At 39.7% G+C, this 22,678-nt stretch overlaps 1 protein-coding gene across 6 annotated transcripts in view; it reads left to right on the forward strand.

The window, feature by feature from the left end:
• ABCA8 (ATP binding cassette subfamily A member 8) overlaps nucleotides 1-17,465 on the forward strand; it is a 79,667-nt gene extending 62,202 nt beyond the window's left edge. For 5 of the 6 annotated variants that reach the window (XM_051825894.2, XM_070060397.1, XM_070060398.1 and 2 more), the window contains 10 exons: nucleotides 8,711-8,825; nucleotides 9,774-9,865; nucleotides 11,005-11,165; nucleotides 11,627-11,702; nucleotides 11,774-11,868; nucleotides 12,922-13,041; nucleotides 13,261-13,401; nucleotides 14,844-14,923; nucleotides 16,405-16,460; nucleotides 16,584-17,465. In XM_051825894.2, coding sequence (XP_051681854.2) covers nucleotides 8,711-8,825; nucleotides 9,774-9,865; nucleotides 11,005-11,165; nucleotides 11,627-11,702; nucleotides 11,774-11,868; nucleotides 12,922-13,041; nucleotides 13,261-13,401; nucleotides 14,844-14,923; nucleotides 16,405-16,460; nucleotides 16,584-16,682 — 1,035 coding nt within the window. In that variant the 3' untranslated portion in view covers nucleotides 16,683-17,465. Of the gene's footprint in view, nucleotides 1-8,710; nucleotides 8,826-9,773; nucleotides 9,866-11,004; nucleotides 11,166-11,626; nucleotides 11,703-11,773; nucleotides 11,869-12,872; nucleotides 13,042-13,260; nucleotides 13,402-14,843; nucleotides 14,924-16,404; nucleotides 16,461-16,583 lie in introns of all 6 variants that reach the window. The other variant, XR_011383399.1, reaches the window with a different exon arrangement.
• The last annotated feature ends 5,213 nt before the right edge of the window (nucleotides 17,466-22,678 follow it).

The raw sequence follows: 22,678 nt of genomic DNA on the forward strand, positions 1-22,678 counted from the left end.
ATTCTGAAAGGTGTAAAGCTCATAGAGATAGTTATATTTCTAAGAATTTCAAAATTCTGATTTTGGCTTGAAACCTCTAATTTCAAGATAAATATCTGTTGTGTTTCTTGAAGTGATCTTTCCTTTCCTTTAATTTTGTTTTTTTTCCCCAGAAAGCTTTTATTTAAGGAATACAAACTTCATACATTTCATAATTACAACTTCAGGAACATGGTGATACTTCCCACCATAGCCCTCGCCCACAAATACTCCAAACCCTCTTCCTCTTACTTCTCCTATTTCCATTCTTAGTGTTTACTAATATTTATTTTCAATTAACTTTAAATATATACAATTAACTCTATACTAAATAAAGATTTCAATAAATAATATGGAAAATAAAACTGTTCCTCAATAGTAGATACAAGGGCTGTTCAAAGTTATTGTTCTCAAAGTGTCAATTTCACTTGTACAGATTGTCTTTCAGGTGTTCTATTGGTTATCAAAGGTTAAGCATTTGTCCTTTTGGAACTGGCTTATTTCACTAAGTCTGATGTTTTCCAATTTCATCCATTTTGTTGTGAACAACTGGTATTCGTTTTTTTTAAATCACTGTTTAATATTCCATGATGTTCAAATCCCATAGTTTATCCAGTCATCAGTTGACAGGCATTTGGTTTGATTCCATGTCTTAGCTATTATGAGTTGAGCTGTAATAAACATGGGGGTACAGATAACTCTGTCATATCTTGATTTCATTTCCCTTGGGTAAATTCCCAGGAGTGAGATGGCTGGCTCACATGGCAGATCTGTATTCTATAGATTTCCACATTGTTTTCCACAGTGGCTTTACCAGCTTTCATTCCCACCAACAGTGGATTAGAGTGCCTTTTTCCCTACAACTTTTGCAGCATTTTTTGTTTGTTGATTTCTGTGGGAAAGCCATTCTAACAGGGGTGAGGTGAAACCTCACTGTGGTTTTGATTTGCATTTCCCTGATGGCTAGTGATCCTGAGCAATTTTTTTATGTGCCTGTTGGCCATTTGGATTTCCTCTTTTGAAAAATGCCTGTTTAAGTCCTTTGCCAATTTCTTCACTGAGTTGTTTGTTTTGTTTTTGTGGAGTTTCTTGATCTCTTTATAAATTCTGGATATTAATCCTTTATCAGTTGCATAGTTTTCAAATAATTTTTCCCATTCTGTTGATTGCCTTTTTGCTTTGCTGAGTGTTTGTTTTGCAGAACAGAAGCTCCTCAGTTTGATGTAATCCCATTTGTCAATTTTGGCTTTGATTGCCTGTGCCTCTGGGGTCTTTTCCAAGAACTCTTTGCCAATGTCTTGTAGGGTTTTCCCAATATTCTCTAATAATTTAATGGTATTGGGTCATAGATTCATGTGTTTAATACATTTTAGTGTATTTTTGTGAAAGGTGTAAGGTAGGGGTCTTGCTTCATGTTTCTGCATGTGGAGATCCAGTTTTCCCGGCCATTTGTTGAAGAAACTGTCCTTGCTCCAGGGATTGATTTTAGCTCCTTTGTCAAAGATAAATTGCTTGTAGATGCATGGGTTGATTTCTGGAGTTTCCAATCTGTTCCATTGGTATATCCATCTGTTTTTGTACTAATACCAGGCTTTTTTGATTATAACTGCCCTGTAGTATGTCTTGAAATCTGGTAGCATGTTGCCTCCAGCTTTGTTTTTGTTGTGTAAGATTACTTTAGCTATTTGGGGTCTCCCATGTTTCCAAAGGAATTTCATTATCATTTTTTCTATATCTGAGAAGAATATCCTTGGTGTTTCGATTTGTATCTCATTGAATATGGAGATTACTTCCAGTAGTATGAACATTTTGATGATATTGATGATACTGGTTCTTCCAATCCATGAACATGGAAGATTTTTTTCTATTTTTTGGTATCTTGTTCTATTTCTTTCTTTAATGTTTTCTAATTCTCATCACAGAGATCTTTGACAACCTTTGCTAAATTTGTTCCAAGATATTTGATTTTTTTGTAACTATTGTGAATGGGAATAATCTTAGAAATTTTTTCTCAGCCATTGCATTGTCTTTGTACACAAAGGCTGTTGATTTTGTGTGTTGTTTTTATACCCTTACCAAGCTTTTCTATGAGTTCCAATAATTTCTTAGTGGAATATTTTGGATCCCCTATATATATATATATATATAGAATCATATCATCTGCAATTAGGGATAGTTTGACTTCCTCTTTCCAAATTCATATCCCTTTGATTTCTTTTTCTTGCCCTAATGGCTCTGGCTGAATCTTCCAGGATTACATTGAATAGCAATGGTGAAAGTGGGCATCCTTGTCTAGTACCAGATCTCAATGGGAATGTTTCCAACTTTTACATATTCAATAGGACATTGGTAGTGGGTTTGTCATGAATTGCCTTGATTGTGTTGAGGAATGTTAATTCTTTATCCAATTTGCTTAAATTTTTTATCATGAAAGTGTGATGTATTTTATCAAATGCTTTCTCTGCATCTATTGAGATAATCATATGGTTTTTGGTGTTCAATTTGTTAATGTGGTATATCACATTGATTGATTTGCAAATGGTGAACCATCCCTTCATACCAAGAATAAATCCCTGTTGGTCCAGGTGAATGATCTTTCTGAAGTGTTGTTGCATTCAATTTTATGTTGAGGATTTTTGCATCTATATTCATCAGGGAAATTGGTCTGTAGTTCTGTTTCCCTGTTGTATTTTTTTCAGGTTTAGGAATTAAGGTGATGCTGGCTTCATAGAAAGAGTTTGGGAGGATTTCCTCCCTTTCAACTGTTTTGAATATATTGAGAAGAATTGGAATTAGTTCTTACTTAAATGCTTGCTAGAATTCAGCAGTGAAGCCATCTGGTCCCAGGCTTTTCTTTTTTGAGAAGGTCTTTATTATTGATTCAAGTTCTTTCTTGGTTATTGGTCTGTTTAGGTTTCCTATGTCTTCATGTCTCAATTTACGTAGGTTGTATGTGTCCAGAAATCTATCCATTTCTTCTGGATTTCCAGGTTTATTGGTGAACAGTTCTTTGTAGTAATTTCTGATGATTCTTTTTGTTTTTTCAGTGTCTGTTGTTACATTTTCTTTTTCATCTCTAATTTTATTGATCGGGGTCTTTTCTCTCATTTTTTTTTTTTTTGGCTAGTTGGGCCAATGGTATGTCCATTTTGTTTATTTTTTCAAAAATCCAGCTTTTCATTTTGCTGATCTCTTGTGGGTTTTTGTCTCAATTTTGTTTATTTCTTCTCTAATATTAATTGTTTCTTTTCTCCTACTAGTTTTGGGTTTGGTTTGCTGTTGTTTTCTGGGTCCTTGAGATGCATCGATAGCTCATTAATTTGGTGCCTTTCCAATTTTCTTGATATAAGCACCAGTTGCTATAAACCTTCCTCTTAGCAATGTTTTTGCTGTATCCCATAAGTTTTGATATGTTTTATTGTCATCTTCATTTGTTTCCAGAAAGTTTTTTTATTTCTTCAGTGACCCACTGTGCATTCAGGAACATGTTGTTCAGTCTCCATGTGTTTGCAAATGTTCCAGAGATTCCTGAATTGTTGAACTCCAGCTTCATTGCATTGTGGTCCGAGAAGATGCATGGTCTGATTTCAATTTCTTTTGAATTTGCTGAAACTTGCTTTATGGTCTAGCATGTGGTATATCCTAGAGAAAGTTCTGTGCACTGGTGAGAATGCATATTCTGCATCTGTGGAACAGAAAGTTCTGTAGCTCTCCGTTAGGTCCATTTGGTCTATAGTGTCATTTAATTTTGTAGTTTCCTTGCTGGTTTTCTGTCTGGTTGATCTGTCTATTGTTGAAAGTGGTATACTTACAATGAATTTCCCCATTATTGTATTGAAGTCTATGTCTCCCGTTAGGTCCATTAACATTTCTTTTAAATAGTCAGGTGCCCTGTAATTAGGTGCATATATGTTTATAATGGTCATATCTTCCAGTTAAATTGATTCCTTAATCATTACATAGTGTCGTTATTTGTCTCAACAATTTTTGTGTTAAAGTCTATTTTGTCTGATATTAGGATGGCTACACCAGCTCTTTTTTGGTTTCTGTTAGCATGGACTATCTTTTTCCATCTTTTCACTTTCAGTCTGCATGTATCTTTGTTGGTGAGATGTTTTCTTGTAGGCAGCAAATAGATTGATTTTGTTTTTTAATCCATTTTGATAGTTTCTATCTTTTAACTGGACAGTTGAGGCCATTTACATTCAAGGTTACTATTGATAAGTAACTGCTTTGCCCTGCCATTTTTGTGTAAATATTCTTAATGTTTACTTTGAATTTTCTTTGTACTTTTATTAAGAGATTTTCCACACCTACAGGAACTCCTAGTACCCATGTCCCATGTGTTGGGTCATTTGATAGTATGCTGTAGATTCCCAACAGTATTTTTTAGTTTTCTAATTTCTTTTTCTTCCTTTTTTTTTTTTTTTTGTCTAACTGCAAAATTTCCAGAGATTGTCTTCTTTTTTTTTTTAACTTTTATTTAATGAATATAAATTTCCGAAGTACGACTTATGGATTACAATGGCTTCCCCCCCATAACGTCCCTCCCACTCGCAACCTTCCCCTTTCCCACTCCCTCTCCCCTTCCATTCACATCAAGATTCATTTTCAATTCTCTTAATATACAGAAGATCAGCTTAGTATACATTAAGTAAAGATTTCAACAGTTTGCTCCCACACAGAAACATAAAGTGAAAAATAATAGATGATTTTTTAAATGATGATGAAATCAGATCAGACCTATTGTCATGTTTAATCCCGTGAGAGTCAAGTTGGGAATTGATAATTTCTTTCTTTTTTTTTTTTTTTACAGATCAGTTTAGTTTACATTAAGTAAAGATTTCAACAGTTTGCACCCCCATAGAAACACAAAGTGAAATATACTGTTTGAGTACTCGTTATAGCATTAAATCTCAATGTACAGCACATTAAGGACAGAGATCCTACATGAGGAGTAAGTGCACAGTGACTCCTGTTGTTGACTTTACAAATTGACACTCCTGTCTATGGCATCAGTAATCCCCCTATGCTCCAGTCATGAGTTTCCAAGGCTATGGAAGCCCTCTGAGTTCTCCAACTCTTATCTTGTTTAGACACGGTCATAGTCAAAGTGGAGGTTCTCTCCTCCCTTCAGAGAAAGGTACCTCCTTCTTTGAAGACCTGTTCTTTCCACTGGGATCTCACTCACAGAGATCTTTCATTTAGGTGTTTTTGTTTTTTTTTTTCCAGAGTGTCTTGGCTTTCCATGCCTGAAATACTCTCATGGGCTTTTCAGCCAGCTCCGAATGCCTTTAGGGCTGATTCTGAGGCCAGAGTGCTGTTTAGGACATCTGCCATTCTATGAGTCTGCTGAGTATCTTGCTTCCCATGTTGGATCACTCTCCCCTTTATTTATTCCTATCGTTTAGTATTAGCAGGTACTAGACTTGTTTATGTGCTCCCTTTGACTCTTAGTCCTTTCATTATGATCAATTGTGAACTGAAATTGATCACTTGGACTAGTGAGATGGCATTGGTACATGCCACCTTGATGGGATTGAATTGGAATCCCCTGGTATGTTTCTAACTCTACCATTTGGGGCAAGTCAGCTTGAGCATGTCCCAACAGAGATTGTCTTCTAACTGGGATGTTCTTTCTTCTGCTTCACCGAGTCTGTTATTAAAGCTTTCCACATTTTTTCATTTGTTCTATTAAATTCTTTATTTCCAAGATTTCATTTTGATTTCTCTTTAAGATCTCAATTTCATGGAAGAAATTTTCTTTTATGTTATGTATGGATTTTATTAGTTCATGGATTTGCTTCCAAATACTTCTAAGTAATCCTACTGTCACATTTTTGAATTCCATTTCTGGCATTTCTTCAATCTTTTCATCTTCACATTGTAGTATTGTAATGTTGTGTTCTTTTGGGGGCATCACGTTGTCTTTCTTATTCTTATTTCTGAAATTGTTACATTTATTATTAGGCATTTGTGGTGGTACTTGTTCATTTTTTTCCCCATGATGGCCTTTATCTTTGTACTGTACCTCTGTGGCTTAGTGGAGTGTCTGCTTTTTCAGTGGATACCCAGAGGCATGTGACAGTTGTGGCCAGGGAGCTCTGTTCAGTGCTCCAGGGTTAAGGGAGTGTTCAAGGTAACACTCAGGTTGGATGTGGTAAATCTCTTTATTTCTATCAGAGGGGAGGTTTGTTCTGCTCTGTTAGTGAAGTCTCATGCTCACCTCCTCTCCTCAAAGGAGACAAGTGCCTGAGCACTTGTCTCAGTGGGTATAATATTCATCTGTGCTACCATAAGAACTACACAAAGGATCTGTGCAGTCCACAGTGTGAACATGGATCCTACAGCAATGACCCTCACCAGGTTATCAGGGAGCCCCAAGCATGTGGAGCCACCCACAATGACTGCCCAAAGTCCCAGTCATACCCTGTGCCCTCTCAAACAGCCACAGTGTTTTCACAGTCCTGGCACACAAGCCTCCCACAGTCATGAGCACCCAGCCCCTTGGCAATTCTCCCAGCCCAACTCAGGCATCTCCTCTCAGCTGGTTGCTGGCCATGCAGACACAGTTGGAGCAGCTGTTACATATGTCCAAAATGGCACCTGCCCTCTCTTGTCTTGTTATAGGATGCTGGGGCAAGGTGGTTGGGAAGAGAGAAACATGCCCACTCTTTTTCTCCTCTAGATTGGCAGTTACACTGCCCCTCATAGTGCTCCAAGCCAGACTTCTGCCAGGCTCCTCCTACAGCCTTATTGCCAGTGGCTTGGGCTATTGCAATCTGATCTCACCTCACTCTCCAAAGCTGGTGCTGAGGCTCTTGGCTGCTAGGGTCCTGAGTTGTGTGCGTACACATCCTCCACGTGGGTCCACAGGGTCCCTCTAATTTGTGTGGCATTTCCCCTAACATTTTCTCCCTAAATCTCCCCTGAGATTTCATTCTCTCAACTTTTGTTAAACTATCTTCCCCTAAACTAGAGCAGTAAGCTCCCTCCCTTTTCTACCATCTTCCCTTCTTTGTATTTTGAGAAAAAAAAAAATCTGCCACATTTCAGACTGACAGTTTGTCAATCGTTCTTTGAAAAAATAAGATGCAATTCCATTTATAAAACACCTCTTTTAGCTCAGAGCTCTAACAATTGTACTCTAGATAATCATCATTCTTCAGCATGTGGTAGAAGTGCCTTATGTGCACTCTTTGTTTTGTTATTCAGTATATTAAGATGTGTACATGAGCTTAATTTTAATAAAATGATTACTTTTTAACTACTTCATAGGCTACATTTTAAAATGATACAGCCCATTTTTGCCCTGCAAATACATGGTGGCAAATAATTCACTGAGAACTTAAAGTTGTGGGACACTGCCTTTATCTGTGCTCAGGTACCCGCAATTTTACTCCCCACACTTTCACACCACTGGTACAATTAAAACTATAAGATTCAAAAGTCATTCAGCACCTTGAATATTTTAATCACACTTGGGTCAACTCTCAAGAAGTCTTAAAATTAGATCTGGTTCTATGAACTTTCAGCACCAACACTTGAGGAATTCAAGTCAAATGGCAACTATTTCCTCATTTTTCTATTTGAAAGGCAAAAGTTTAATTCTATAGATGAAAAAAATTTAAGCACAAACTTCGTATTTGCAGCTGAAAGTGGTACTGTTGTGATTTGGTTTACTTTCTTTTCCCAGCAGACATTTTGCAATGTTAACTGTATAAGACTTTACTAGTTTCTCAGATAGTTTATTTAGCCAACAAAATACAATAATTTACCCCCAGAGAATATCTCAGTGGATTTTTCATTTCTCATTTAAAAATCTGTAAGTTTTTAGCTTTTAAAGCACTCACAGCATCTATATTTAAAATAGTTGATTACTTTAAATTCTGAATGATTGTTCTCAAAGTCACAGACACCTACCTGGTGTCAGAATTCCAGTCAAAATGTTCTATAGTATAAAGCACAAGAATAATGGTTGAAATTGATCTACCCAAGAGGATGGGGTGGTGGTTTTTGTGAAACTTTGTTTCTGAATTGCAACTTTCCTTCATATGTTTTAGCTTTGGTTCTTAAAGTAGATCTTCTCCATCTATGAATCAAAGAACTTGCACTATGAGATAAGCAAGCAAGCTTGATGCCCACTTTCAAAGTCAACCATCCATCCTTAGTACAAAAATGTAAAAAGATATTGCTTTGGAATAAAATATTACTGCATTCTAAAATAGTCCTGTAGATTAAATTTTAAGTTTAGTTGAGTTTTCAAAAATGTTTTAAAGCATTATTGAAAGCGAGGCAACTATTTCCTACCATATTCCCATGTAGGTACAGGGAAAGCTCTGAGGTTTCAAAATAACTGTTTAGTTAACAGTAATGGGATTACATAGATTATGACAGGAATAACAAAATAAATTTGTAAGAGCACAGTGGAAGAACTAAGAACAAACTGAGTCCATCTCTAACATGACTGTATGCATGACAATATATGAATATATAACATTCATATATAAAAAGCTTCAAAAGTTTATAGAGATATGTATTATGAAGAAACTACATATGGATTTCAAAGTTAATAAACATTTTTAATTCCATTTCAGATTAACTTTTTAAAGTACTCTTGTATATTAATATAATATGAAAATATTCAAATATATTCATAAAAATCTCTTTTGGTATCAATTTTCATTTACAGAAACCAGTCATTATTGCCAGCTGTCTACGCAAGGAGTATGCATACAAGAAGAAATGCTTTTCCAAGAAAAAGAAGAAAATAGCAACTAGAAATATCTCTTTCTGTGTTAGGAAAGGTTGGACACAGTAGCTCTTCCACTTTTGACTCGGGAACCTCCTCCAACATTTAGCATCTTTAAAAAGAAAAGTTCAGGCCGGCGCCGCGGCTCAATAGGCTAATCCTCCGCCTTGCGGCCAGCACACCGGGTTCTAGTCCCGGTCGGGGCGCTGGATTCTGTGCCGGTTGCCCCTCTTCCAGGCCAGTTCTCTGCTGTGGCCGGGAGTGCAGTAGAGGACGGCCCAAGTGCTTGGGCCCTGCACCCCATGGGAGACCAGGAAAGACACTTGGCTCCTGCCTTCGGATCAGTGCAGTGCACTGGCCGTGGCGGCCATTGGAGGGTGAACCAACGGAAAAGGAAGACCTTCCTCTCTGTCTCTCTCTCTCACTGTCCACTTTGCCTGTCAAAAAAAAAAAAAAAAAAAAGAAAAAGAAAAAAAGAAAAAAAAAAAGTTCAGTACTCTCAGAAGCCATGGTGTCTCTCGTGTGACTGCAGGGTGACCCCATCTGTTTCCTATCTAACCAAAATCAACTTCCCTTTGAATAGGGACATAGTATTTTCTACATTAAATCCACAAGCTTTCTGTTTAAATAAGCTATAGAAACCACAACTTTCCGTTCAATTAACATGAGTGATGGCCTAATGGCCAAAACTGTTCACCAGGGAACTGACTGGAAACATGCTAGTACATTCTGAAGTCTTGATCAATGTGCCTAAGAGGAGTCTATTTTGCTGAATTTTGCCTGCCTCCATCCAACATAGCTGCTTCCAAGTGTGACTTTGACCCTCTTTCGGTCTCTGTGGCCTTGGACACATAACTAAAACTCTGAGAGTTTATAACCCCTCTCAGAGTCAGTCATCATGCCTATTAAGTGAGATATTACATACAGAACACATAGCACAGCAGTTACCACAGAGTGAGACTTCTAATAATACTTGCTATTATTTTAATGTACTTTTTTTCAGGTGAAATTTTAGGGTTATTAGGACATAATGGAGCTGGTAAAAGCACATCGATTAAGATGATAACTGGAGACACTAAACCAAGCGCAGGACAGGTAGGTGGACAAGATTAACAGCATATTATCCAGCAATACTTACGTGACAACCTGAAAAAATGTTATTTCTCAGTAGTTTTAAGTGCTTTGGAAAATATATTGAAGAATAAATGGACATTGTGATGTTTCAATATATGTTTACAATGTGGAATGGTTTAATTAGACTAATTAAACATCTACCACCTCACATATTTACCATTATTTTGTGGTGAAAACATTAAAAATTAATCTTTTAGCAATTTGAGAAATAATATGTTGCATTATAATTTATTATAATCACAATTCTGTGCCATGGACCACTGTGGTGTGTTCCTCCAATCTAACTGAAACTTTTGTGGCCTTTGATCCACACCTCTCTTTTCCCCCATCAACCCTCTCTCCCAAGCCTCTGGTAACCCTCATTCTTCTCTGTACTTCTGTGAGCTTAGCTTTTTTTTTAGATTCCACATATAGTAAGATCACATGATACTGGTCTTTCTGTGCCTGTTTTATTTCATTGAGATGGAGTGGTTATTTCAGATTCATCGATGTTATCACAAATGACAGGATTTCTTCCTTTTTATATCAAAAGCATTTCAAAATGTATGTACACCACACTTTTTATCCATCATCGGATGACAGATACCTGGGTCGCCTCCATATCTTGACTATTGTGCATAATTCTGCAGTGAGCATGAGGTGCAGCTATCGTTTAGATATGCTAATCCAGTTCCTTTGAGTATCTACCCAGAAGTGGGACTGCTGGACCATATGGTAGTTCTATGTTTAGTTTTCTGGGAAACCTCCATACTGTTCTCCACAATGGCTATGCCAATCTGTGTTCCTAGCCACAATGCATAAGGGAGCCCCTTTTCTCCTCAACCTCACCAGAACTTGTTATGATTCTTTGTTTTGATATAGCCCTTCTGACAGGGGCAAGGTGATATCTCTTGGGGTTTTAATTTGCATTTTCCTGATGATCACTTTTCAACATGGGGCCATTGTCATCTCTACATGTGCTTGCCTTGGTATGTCCATCCTCTGAACAAATCCTTTCTCCTTTGCTATACTGTGACAGAACCTAGTAGGAAGAGAAAGATGTCACGGGACGAGAGAAGCAATGTGGAACACAGGCTCTAAGACTGAACTTTGACCCATAGGTGCTACTGAAAGGGAGCAGCAGAGGAGACACCCTGGGGTTCCTGGGGTACTGTCCTCAGGAGGATGCACTGTGGCCCAGTCTGACAGTGAGACAACACCTGGAGGTGTTTGCAGCCGTGAAAGGGCTGAAGAAAGCAGAAGCCAACATCGCCATTTCACGGTATATAGGGGAGCCAGGTCTGTGCTGTTCTATACCCAAAGGGACAGAGAAGGCTGGGCATGATGATATCCACAGGAAACTTGGAATAGGACGCCATAAGCACTGACCAAGACTAGGTCAAGTGGACGTACAAAGTGATTTTTCCCTCATTTTAAACATACGCCCCCCACACATGTAAATATTCAATAATACACTATATTGAATGTATTTAAATTTTAAGTGTAAATGATGCTGGCAGCCAAGTATTTTCACACATGAGATGTGCTGACAGTTTTACAAGAGGCAAAGGCTATCTTCCTTTGGGAAACCAAACCAGTTGAAGAGGTTGACGTCACTGCCCACCCCCACGTGTTTTCAGAACTGGGCTTCTGGGATGTACTCCTCCACTCTTGCTTACCCCTTCCCCCAACCACTCTCCCCCTTGCCCGGGACACCATAAACGGCTCTTGTGTTCCCTGCAGGTTGGCGGATGCACTCAAGCTGCAGGACCAGCTGAAGGCGCCCGTGAAGACCCTATCTGAGGGAATAAAGAGAAAGGTAGGGGCGGAGCGCGAGGCCACCTGCGCACCCCGCAGGCAGCTGTGGACCAGCAGGTTCTTTCCTTGCAGCTGTGCTTCGCGCTGAGCATCCTGGGGAGTCCGTCGGTGGTGCTTCTGGATGAGCCGTCGACCGGGATGGACCCCGAGGGGCAGCAGCAGATGTGGTGAGAACCATCGCCAGGGCAGGGCCGGTGTGCAGGCTGCTGGGAGACATGGATTTTGTTCATGTTCTTAAGCAAACAAGAACCTTCCCTTGAAACTGGAAAGGTAGCAAACACTACTCCTGTCATTAGGAACTAATATTTGTCTTAAAAAAAAAAGAAGAAGAAGAAAAGAAAAACCTTTCCCTGATATTTTACAACCAGTTTTTTTTTTTTTTTTAAGATTTATTATTTATTTGAAAGTAACAGGTACACAGAGAGAGGAGAGACACACACAGAGAGAGAGGTTTCTATCCACTGATTCACTCCCCAATTGGCCGCACAGCCGGAGCTGAGAGCCAGGAGCTTCTTCCAGGTCTCTCACGTGGGTGCAGGGGCCCAAGGACTGGGCCATCTTCTACTGCTTCCCCAGGCCACAGCAGAGAGCTGGATTGGAAATGGAGCAGCCTGGTCTCAAACCAGTGCCTATATGGGATGCCGGCACTTCAGGCCAGGGCGTTAACCCGCTGAGCCACAGCGCCGGCCCCACAACCAGTTTTATACTGGGAAACAAGCTTTCTGGAATTTCATATTCCTCAGAGTTGAAGGTGCTTGTTTGGTCTTGTGGGTGCACAAAGCTTCTCCCTGAGTACTGTATGTGATTCAGTGACTTCAGATCTTAGCGGGAGGATCATTTCCAAGGGCCTGTGAAGTCTGGGGTTTCTGGATGCTGTCAAGTGTGCATTTCTTTGCATTCCTTCCTTCCTGTGGGGTCCTGAAGACTCTGCAGTTCAGCTGGTCTCTGTTTGCCCTCTGCCTTCTCAGGAACAATTGTTTTCTAGCTCAGAATTTTTCTTTCATATCTCCTTCCAATAACTGTCTTCCCACATCCCTCCTTCAAGCCCCCAGTTTTCCCCCGTAAACTCATTTGCTGGTCTTCATCCTGCCCGACTCCCTCTCTTGCTCAATCTGCATTTGTGAATGTTTTTCCTTTTCTGCCTTGTAAGGTTTTCTTTCACCATTTCCAGATTAATCAAAGGACTTCCATTAATTGCAAATATTCTCTTGACAATGAAGGCAGGCAATCCGGGCCACCTTCAGAAACACAGAGAGAGGCGCCATCCTGACCACGCACTACATGTCAGAAGCCGAGGCTGTGTGTGACCGAGTAGCCATCATGGTGTCTGGACGGCTGAGGTGAGTGCCTGCCCAAGGCCAGCACCTGACCGTTCTGTTTTATGGACCAGAGGAAAGCAAGTTTTGCTGTTGAAATTGTCAGTATTCACCAGGGCTACTGTTTCCCCGTTTTAAAAAGATCAGACTATGGTATTTGCTGTCGTAGCTGAGTAACAACTTGAACATTTTCTTCAACCTGCTTCCCTTACTTGTCTTGTCCACTTTGGCTTCCTGTTTCAGATGCATTGGTTCTATTCAGCACCTGAAAAGCAAGTTTGGTAAGGAATATCTGCTGGAGATGAAGCTGAAGATGCCTGAGCAGAGGGAGCCCCTGCACGCTGAGATTCTGAGGCTTTTCCCCCAGGCTGCGCGGCAGGAGAGGTAACGACGGTGGTGACTGCTTCGGATCTCAGACTGATGTCAGCATTTTCCTGATGCTTGTTTTGTTTTGTGGAGTGGGGGCCACTTTTACCCGAAAGCCTTAAAATATCTGAGGTATTCTAAGAAATAAACTAGAGAAGAGACAGTTGATTAAGAAGCTGATGTGTGGTACTGTATTCTGACTGCCAGGTACTATCCTGGCCGTGCATTAATTATCCAATCCTCACTGGGAGCATTGAAAATAGACACTGCTATTCCAGTGAAAAACTTGAATTAAGAACTGACTTAGACAAGGAAGTTGATAAATGGGTTTTATTAGTATCTTTATTGATAGAAACTTTATACAGAAATAAATTAGGTCACGAGGTAAGGCTGATTGGTGGTAAAACTAGAGTAACTTTTTTTTTATTTGACAGATAGAGTTAGACAGTGAGAAAGAGGGGAGAGAGAGAGAGAGAGAGACAGAGAGAAAGGTCTTCCCTCTGTTGGTTAACTACCCAAATGGCCACAATGGCCGGCACTGTGCCAGTCCGAAGCCAGGAGCCAGGTGCTTCCTCCTGGTCTCCATGTGGGTGCAGGGACCCAAGCACTTGGGCCATCCTCCACTGCACTCCCTGGCCACAGCAGAGAGCTGGCCTGGAAGAGGGGCAACCGGGACAGAATCCGGCGCCCCGACCGGGACTAGAACCCGGTGTGCCAGTGCCGCAAGGCGAGGGATTAGCCTAGTGAGCTGCGGCGCCAGCCCTTGAGTAATTGTTTTCTCAGTGGATTTTTTGAGTACAAAAGTAACCCATGCAGTGCATTGCCAAGTTTGAACACTCACAATAAATAATATGGTGGGTGGGATTGATGGCCCCATGGTGTGTAACCAAAAGATACTTTGAAATGGAATCTAATTTTTTCTGATTACATGTGAATAATAAGTAAATAGATATTTACCTGAGTGACAAATGGTGAATGCTGGGCTCTCTGAACAAAAGCGGTGCTGAATTGCTGAAGATGTTTGCTTTGCCCTCGGAGACCCACTTGCTGCTTCCCAACCAGGAGAGCAGCTTGACGTGGGTGAGGGGAAGGGCTCTGTAGACATGGCCTGGGTGTCTACTGCTCTGGGAAACCATAAGGTGGTGTAAGAACTCGGAGACGCTGGTTGCAGGTGGTTGGGGTAGCAAAGCTCGTCTCAGCATGTCTCCCAGACTGATCCTGTCCTCTTCTCCTCAAGGATCCTGAGATACTAAACAGAGTCATCTCTCACCCCAACCATCCAGTCTCTGAACTGGCTTCCTTAACTGTGGAGTCACTCTAGGGGTTTCTACTATGCCAAACACTCTTATTTAAAATAAATAAATAAATAAACAAACATGGAAGATGTTTTCCATAGACCTAGGTCAACCAGAGGTGGCAACCTGAATACCCAAAAACCAACCTCGCTCTCTTCCTCCCAGGTACTACTCTCTGATGGTCTATAAATTGCCAGTAGAGGATGTGCAACCTTTGTCACAGGCATTCTTCAAATTAGAGACAGGTAAGAGACCACTTTCAGATGAGACCTCAGGAAGCAGATAATTCCAAAACTGAAAAAGAAAAACCCATAGAGATGATCAACTGAATTAGGACATACCTCCCTAAATCACAAAGTGAAAATTTTCAATTTGAATTCCAAGGACTTAAGATAGTTCTGTGCATGTGTGTGCAGAGCAAAGGATGAGAGATTATTTTCCATGTTTGCTTAGTAGGAGTATTTTTAGGGCTTTTTTTTGTGGTACACATACTGGCCTACTGTATTTTGACCTTTTAGATCATAGATAGCACACTCATTTTAGACAATTAATTTAAACCTTGTCCCCTTGTAATGCTTATTATCTTGTTGGCTCAGAATATAGATCAAAAAACAGACCTTTTGTATAGTCAGGAATAACCTACTTTGCATTGATAGAGGACATCTGCATTAGTCCCCCCAAGCACAGTTTAGTTTTGTTTTATTTTCTCTTTCTTATTATTCTGGCCCACATACCCTTCCATTGGAACCTTTCCATGTACTGTTTGCATTGTCACTGCTCAGTGATATCTTCACTCACTTGTTACCTGCCCTGGGGAGGAGATTCTGATCTCTTGGTTCCAGAATACTCTGCTGACTCCATTGACAGCATCCATGGTCATAGTAATATAGTCTGCTTTCCATTTTCTGAACTAAGCACCTCAGCTTGCGAGTCCATGGGACCATTCACGGCACTCCCCAGAGAGGGCATTTTGGTCATTGTTGATGTGGGATGTTTGGTGGCATATTTCCAGTCTGCTTGGTCACTACTGTGGTTCTAACTGCCCCTTCCAGTCTATTTTAGTCAACAAGAAGGGCTTTCAACCTGAATAGTGGCAAACTGGAATGGCTTCTGAAAAGAGGCCTTACATCTGTCTGCTCCCTGGACAATCACTGACAGTGTTCTCTACAATCTTCTGCTGTTTACATTTGTGACTGTCTCTTCCATCCACAACCTGCGGCCACGCTGTCTGCTAAAACACAGGCTCACAGCGGGGAAGAAAGCTTTACCAGCATTATTGTCTTCCTGAAATGCAGAGCTCAAAAACTCTGCAACATACAAGCATAGCACGAATTCTTTTCCCTTCAAATTTAATCAGACGTGTTTGTATATTTTAGCTGTAAGATGTCCTCTGTCCATGCAAATTTGCCAATCATTTCATTTCTTGTTGGCCTATTTTTGTTATTTGTGCCCTATGATTTAGTAAATCATCCATAATTAAAATACAAGCGTACTTGCAAAAGTTCAAGGAAAATGAAATTGAAAGTTAAAATTGCTTTGGTGCGAAAATGTTTCAAAATCCATGCATAATTTTTGCATAATACATTTTCCATCAACTTTGGAAGACCCCCTCTTAAGCACATATTTCAAACTTTTGCACTAAATAAACTTATATTTTAGTTTTGTTTTCCATGAACTTTCTGAAGTACCCCAAGTGAACCTCTAGCATATGTTCTCCCTTCTGCAGCTAAACAGAGCTTCGACCTGGAGGAGTACAGCCTCTCCCAGTCCACCCTGGAGCAGGTGCGTCATGTGTCAGTGATGCTCTATCATCCGGGGACTGTGGGTGCCCATCACATGCATGCTCACTGCACTAGTTTGGAGCTACAGGAGGCGGAGTGACTTCCCTGTGCTCCTTCCTTGCAGGTTTTCCTGGAGCTCTCCAAGGAGCAGGAGCTGGATGACTTGGATGGGGAGCTTGATCCCTCAGTGAAGCGGAAGCTCCTCCCACAGGAAGAGCCTTAAAGCCACAATATCTTCTGTGTTCCTGTTTAAGCCCATGGTTGTTTTTATCCTAGAGATGTTTGTTTTTATTGTCTCAGCTGATATTTTTAGGAACGCCATCATAAACACTGAGTTGTTTTTTTTTTTTTTTATGTGGTGGAAAGGAGGTGCAAGTGTTGGCCAAGAGCAGGACAAGGGCAGTGTGGACAGAGGCACGTGACCATGCTAACCTCAGCAGCACAGCTTCTGTAGCTCTGCAGGCCACTCTGGTTCTGTTGTTCTATATAATGCTGAATATATGTGTTTGCTTTTATAAGATTAAGTCTGTGTGTATAATAAAAACAGTTTTGTTTAAATGTTTTTAATAAAATCCTTAAAACACATTTTTCTAACCTGGACTGAAAAGTCCACATATTTACTCTGTGGAAGTATAATACATGGTAAAGTTGACATTTTCACAACAGTTAATGTCTTAAAATAGATTTTAGTGCTTTTAAAAAATAAGTATTCAAACATCATTGTTCATAATAAATGATACCAATATATTTGATAATACCTCCACTGGTAACACTATGATAGAGATATAATCTAAAAAACCAAAAACTTGCTACTAGAAATTTATTGCACTTTGAAAATTGCTGTAAGCCAACTGTGTCCTGTGTTCATTATGTTCTGAAATATAGACTTTGGCAATGCCTACATTGTAACTGATCATTCAGAGAATAATAAATTTGAGAAATGTGGTAACATCTCAAATGACTGAGTGGGTAGAAAATGTAAAATAAAAGACATGTAGCTTTGAAATGTTTTCTGTTTCATACATTTATTTTCTGTGTTTTTTTCTTAGCTCAGTGGCTTCCTATTTACTAGATTCATTGAAATATCATTAAAAATATTTTATTCTATAATTGATAACATTGACTATTAAAGGTATAGATACGAAACTTTAAGACCATCACAATAGGATTTTCTGCCATGCTAGTATTTATTGTGAGTTTTGGATATTGGTCTAATTACTATCCTTGTCTTCCAAATATAAAAGTAAAATATCAATTCCAACACTTCCTTTTATGTTTTTAGACATATAATAAGGCAATTAACATATAGCAGAATATGCATATTTCTGTTTGCTTTGGCTTAAATTTGCCATCTAACTCACCTTTTGTGTTATTCTGATAAATGTTAGGATTTGGAATCCCAAGAAATCTATGTCTAGGTTGATCTGTTTCTACAGGTGTGTTTATGAATAAATACCACAACCCTTTCAACCCATACTATATCCCATTGCCCTTTTATAAAAAAAAATTATTTATTTATTTATTTATTCATTCAAAAGGCTGAGTTACAGAGACAGAAGGAGAGACATAAAGAGAGAGAGGGATCTTCTATGCAATGATTCATTCCCCAAATGGCCGTAATGACCAGGGCCAGACCAGACCATAGCTAGTCCCTTTTATTGCTCAATGAAAGGGTCCCAGGCACCAAACTCTTCTGCTTTTTATATATAAGGTACAAAAATTCTGTGGAAAAATGGAATTAAAAGAAAAGTGTATAATGGTGCAAATATTGTTTAAAAATCTATCCATAAGTTTTTAGAATACTTATTTTCCACACCTCCTGTTTGATGGGTACAAACCTGTTTGCTCCCAGATCAGTTGTAGCTGAGAGTGGAATTTTCAATGTTAATTTTAAGCAAGAGGGATCAAGATCCTGAAGCATTTCTTTGAAGAAATATTATCAGTAGAAAAGACATAGCTTTTCTAGGATGATTCTGAAGACAAAGCACAATCAAAGAAATAGCTAAGAGATAGAAGTGGTCCAGCCAAAGCAAATGTGGACTGATCAAGAGCATAGTTAGTGGGCAGCAGTGTTTTAGAATGCTCAAGGCATTTTGGTTGTTGACTTTCTGGGGGACTAAAGAATGATAACATCTGCTTATTAGTAGAATTCTTTTTTTAAAAAATATTTATTTATTTATCCAAAAGTCAGAGTTACACAGAGAGAGAAGAGGAGGCAGAGAGAGAGAAAGAGAGAGAGAAAGAGAGGTCTTCCATTTGTTGGTCCACTCCCCAACTGGCCGCAATGGCCCGAGCTGCGCCGATCCGAAGCCAGGAGCCAGGAGCTTTCTCTGGGTCTCCCATGCTGGTGCAGGGGCCCAAGGATTTGGACCATCTTCCACTACTTTTTCAGACCATAGCAGAAAGGCAAATCAGAAGTGGAGAAGCCGGGGCTCAAATCATTGTCCACATGGAATGCCGGTTCTGCAAGCAGCGGCCCTACTGGCTATGCCACAGTGCCAGTCTCTATTAGTAGTAGTAAAAATCTTTGTCTTCTAATCATAATGTTTAGTCCATTTATAACTAAAGTAGAACTTGATAGGATTACAGTCAGGTATGCCATTTTGTTTTTAATTTATCTCATTTATTTGGTTGACATTTGATTACTATTATTATTTCGCTGTGTTTCTCTTGCCTTTTTTATTTGAACCGTCTGTTTCAGTACTTTTACTTGCTTTCTAGCCTTACCTCTTACACACATTTTTAATGATTGCTCTAATCTTAAACTTAGGATAATCTATTTACGGTTGGTATTGACATCTTCTCACATAATAAGGAACATCCACAATAATATATTTCTATTTATTCCCATTCTTGCACTATGCTTTTTTATATATTTCAAACATATATAAAACCACCAACACAATGAATACAACATACACATAATTGTTGCATATAAAGGCATATTATTCTAACAAAATTAAAAAACAGAAAAATGATGTATGATTGTGTGACAGATAATAAAGGTATATCTTTATGTGATAGCCATAAAAGAGGATTTTAATGTCATCACAAAGAAATGATAAATATACAGTAATTTGAATTTATTAACTTTCTTTCCATTTCTGATGCACTTCATTTCTTCTTGAAAATATGAAATGCCATCCTGTCTCACTTCCCTTCAGAGGAAAGAGCATTCGTTTTGTTCGACAACAGGACATTTGACAACAAATCACCTCCGTTTCTGCTTATCTGGATATATGCTTTTTCATCTTCACATTTGAAGGGTAGTTTTTCTAGATACAGAATTTTTATCACATTTTCCCCTTCAACCTTTTGAATATGTTACTATGATGCATTAGAGTTTCACGTGTTTTGATAAGAATTCATACCTAAGGATAAGCATTTGGTTAGGACGCCACTTGGGATGTCTGTATTCCATACCACAGTGCCTGGGTTCAAGTCCCAGCTCCACTTCCAGCCCCAGCTTCCAACTGATGTGCACTCTAGGAAGCAGAAGGTGTGGATGAAGTAACTGGGTCCCTGTCATCCATGAGGGAGACCCAGATTTCATTCTAGGTTTCTGGCTTTGGCTTGGCCCAGCCCTGACTTTTGAGGACATTTGTGGAATGAACCAGCAGATGGACGATCTTTCTGTGTCTTTCTGTCTCTCTGCTTCTATATCAATTAAAAAGAAAAAATTTTTAAAATTATTCATGCCTATTTGTAGAGCAATAAACATTCTCTGGTTTTGCTTTATAGTGTCTCCATCTTTGATAATATGGAGATAATATGGACAGTGAAGTTTAAAAACACCATGATGTTTCTTTGTGTGTTAAACAGATCTTTAGAAGCGGGCATTGTAGTGCAGCAGCCCATATCAGAGCACTGGGTTGCATCCTGGCTGCTTTGTTTCCTGTCTAACTCCCTGCCAACATGCCTGGGAAAACAACAAATGATGGTCCAAAAAATCTGGCCACACTCTCCGTGTAGGAGATCTGAAGGGAGCTCTGGGCTCCCAGATTGGGCCTGTCCCGGCCCTGGCTGCTGTGGCCATTTAGAGAGTGAAATGGTGGATGGAAGATCTCTCTCTCTCACCCTTTTGTGTGTGTGTGTGAGTGTGTGTGTGTGTGTGTCATTCTTCTTTTCAAATAAATAAATAAATATTTTTTTTAAATTAGGAATAAACTGGGCTTTAACACTGGCGTATGTTTACTAAGTACAATTGTTCTAAAATTTGACTTCTTTTGCATTAGAGCTGTTCTTTTTGAAAATGACATCACAATGTCTATGTATCTTGAGATTATTTAGGGTCAATAATAGCAAAACTATGTCATAAATGATGATGTTGGTTTTTCCATCTGTTTACATCCGTAGGTCAAACATCCAGTTCACCTTTAAAATTCCAATGTCAGTCAGGAAGGATTAAATTTCCCTGGAAACATGGTGGTATTTGAAACCAAACTGGATTCAGGTGCAACACAGTCACTTAATAGCACATTTTTCTTAGTGTATTACTAACTTCCTTGGTTTCCCTAAAATTTTCCTCATTTTTCAAAGAATATTATTTCCTTAATCAGAAGGTGATGGTTGAAATTGATTGAGATGACATATGTGGATTTTTAAAGCAAAAATAAGCCACTTTAAAATCCGGTTGCCCTTCTTCCAGGCCAGCTCTCTGCTGTGGCCCAGGAAGGCAGTGGAGGATGGCCCAAGTGCTTGGGCCCTCCACCCCATGGGAGACCAGGAGAAGCACCTGGCTCCTGCCATCGGATCAGCGCGGTGCGCCGGCCACAGCACGCCGGCCACGGCGGCCATTGGAGGGTGAACCAACGGCAAAGGAAGACCTTTCTCTCTCTCTCTCTCTCTCACTGTCCACTCTGCCTGTAAAAAAAAAAAAAAATGTTTGTTGGTAAGACTAAAAATAAATGTGGAAAACTGGCAAAAAAAAATAGTACTCCTCTATTAGTATCTAATTCTTTACAAGATTTTCATCTCAGTCATTTTTCAGATACAGACTCTTAATTTCCCTCAGTAAAGCTTCTACAGTTTAGAAAGCTAATGATTTAGATTCTAGAAACTAGACCAACAACTTATTCTATCCTGCTGCCTCATTTTTGCTCTCAGTTTTTTGTCCAATGGCTCAGAAGTAAATAAAGATTTTTTAAATATAGAATTAAGTAAAACTAAGTCTAAGTCTCAAAGCATCTTAGTTAGAAAAGAATTTCAGAGGTTTAATAGGAAAAGGGGGTATAGAATTCTTTTTTTTTCTTTCATTTTTTGGACAGAGTTAGACAGTGAGAGAGAGAGAGAGAAAGGTCTTACTTTTTCCGTTGGTTCACCCCCCTAGTGGCCACTACAGCTGGCGCATTGCGTCAATCTGAAGCCAGGAGCCAGATGCTTCCTCCTGGTCTCCCATGTAGGGTGCAGGGCCCAAGTACTTGAGCCATCCTCCACTGCACTCCTGGGCCACAGCAGAGAGCTAGACTGGAAGAGGAGCAACCGGGACAGAATCCAGCACCCCAGCCAGGACTAGAACCCAGGGTGCTGGCGCCGCAGGCGGAGGATTAGCCTAGTGAGCCGCGGCGCCGGCCAAGAGGCATAGAATTCTAAACGAAGGCATTAATTGGGTGTGTAACAGAGTATGTGCCAAAGATATTTTCTACATTCATTCCTATCTCTAATGTCCAAAGAGACATGCTGAAGTAAAATTGTGATTCTCACTTAACACACAAGTTAAATAGATGTATAGGGGGCCAGCACTGTGGTGCAGCGGGTTAACGCCCTGGCCTGAAGCACCAGCATCCCATATGGGTGCTGGTTCGAAACCCGGCTGCTCCACTTCTGATCCAGCTCTCTGCTATGGCCTGGGAAAGCAACAGAAGATGGCCAAAGTCCTTGGGCCCCTGCACCCGCGTGGGAGGCCCAAAAGAAGATCCTGGCTCCTGGCTTCAGATCGGTGCAGCTCCGGCTGTTGCGGGCAATTGGGGAGTGAACCATTGGATGGAAGACCTCTTTTTCTCTCTCTGCCTCTCTTCTCTTTGTGTAACTCTGACTTTCAAATAAATAAATAAATAAATAAATGTATAGAAATGACCTCTAAGTTGTAGAGTCTGGTGGATTCTCTGGAGTGGTAAAGCCCACAGCCTCTTCTTTGGCATCACTAAACATAGTGTGAACCAAATGAAAGTTTATCACCAAATTAGGAAGAGATGTAAACATGCAGGAAAATAAAAAGAA

Source organism: Oryctolagus cuniculus, chromosome 17 (assembly GCF_964237555.1).
Source record: "Oryctolagus cuniculus chromosome 17, mOryCun1.1, whole genome shotgun sequence".
Classification (NCBI taxonomy): Eukaryota; Metazoa; Chordata; class Mammalia; order Lagomorpha; family Leporidae; genus Oryctolagus; species Oryctolagus cuniculus.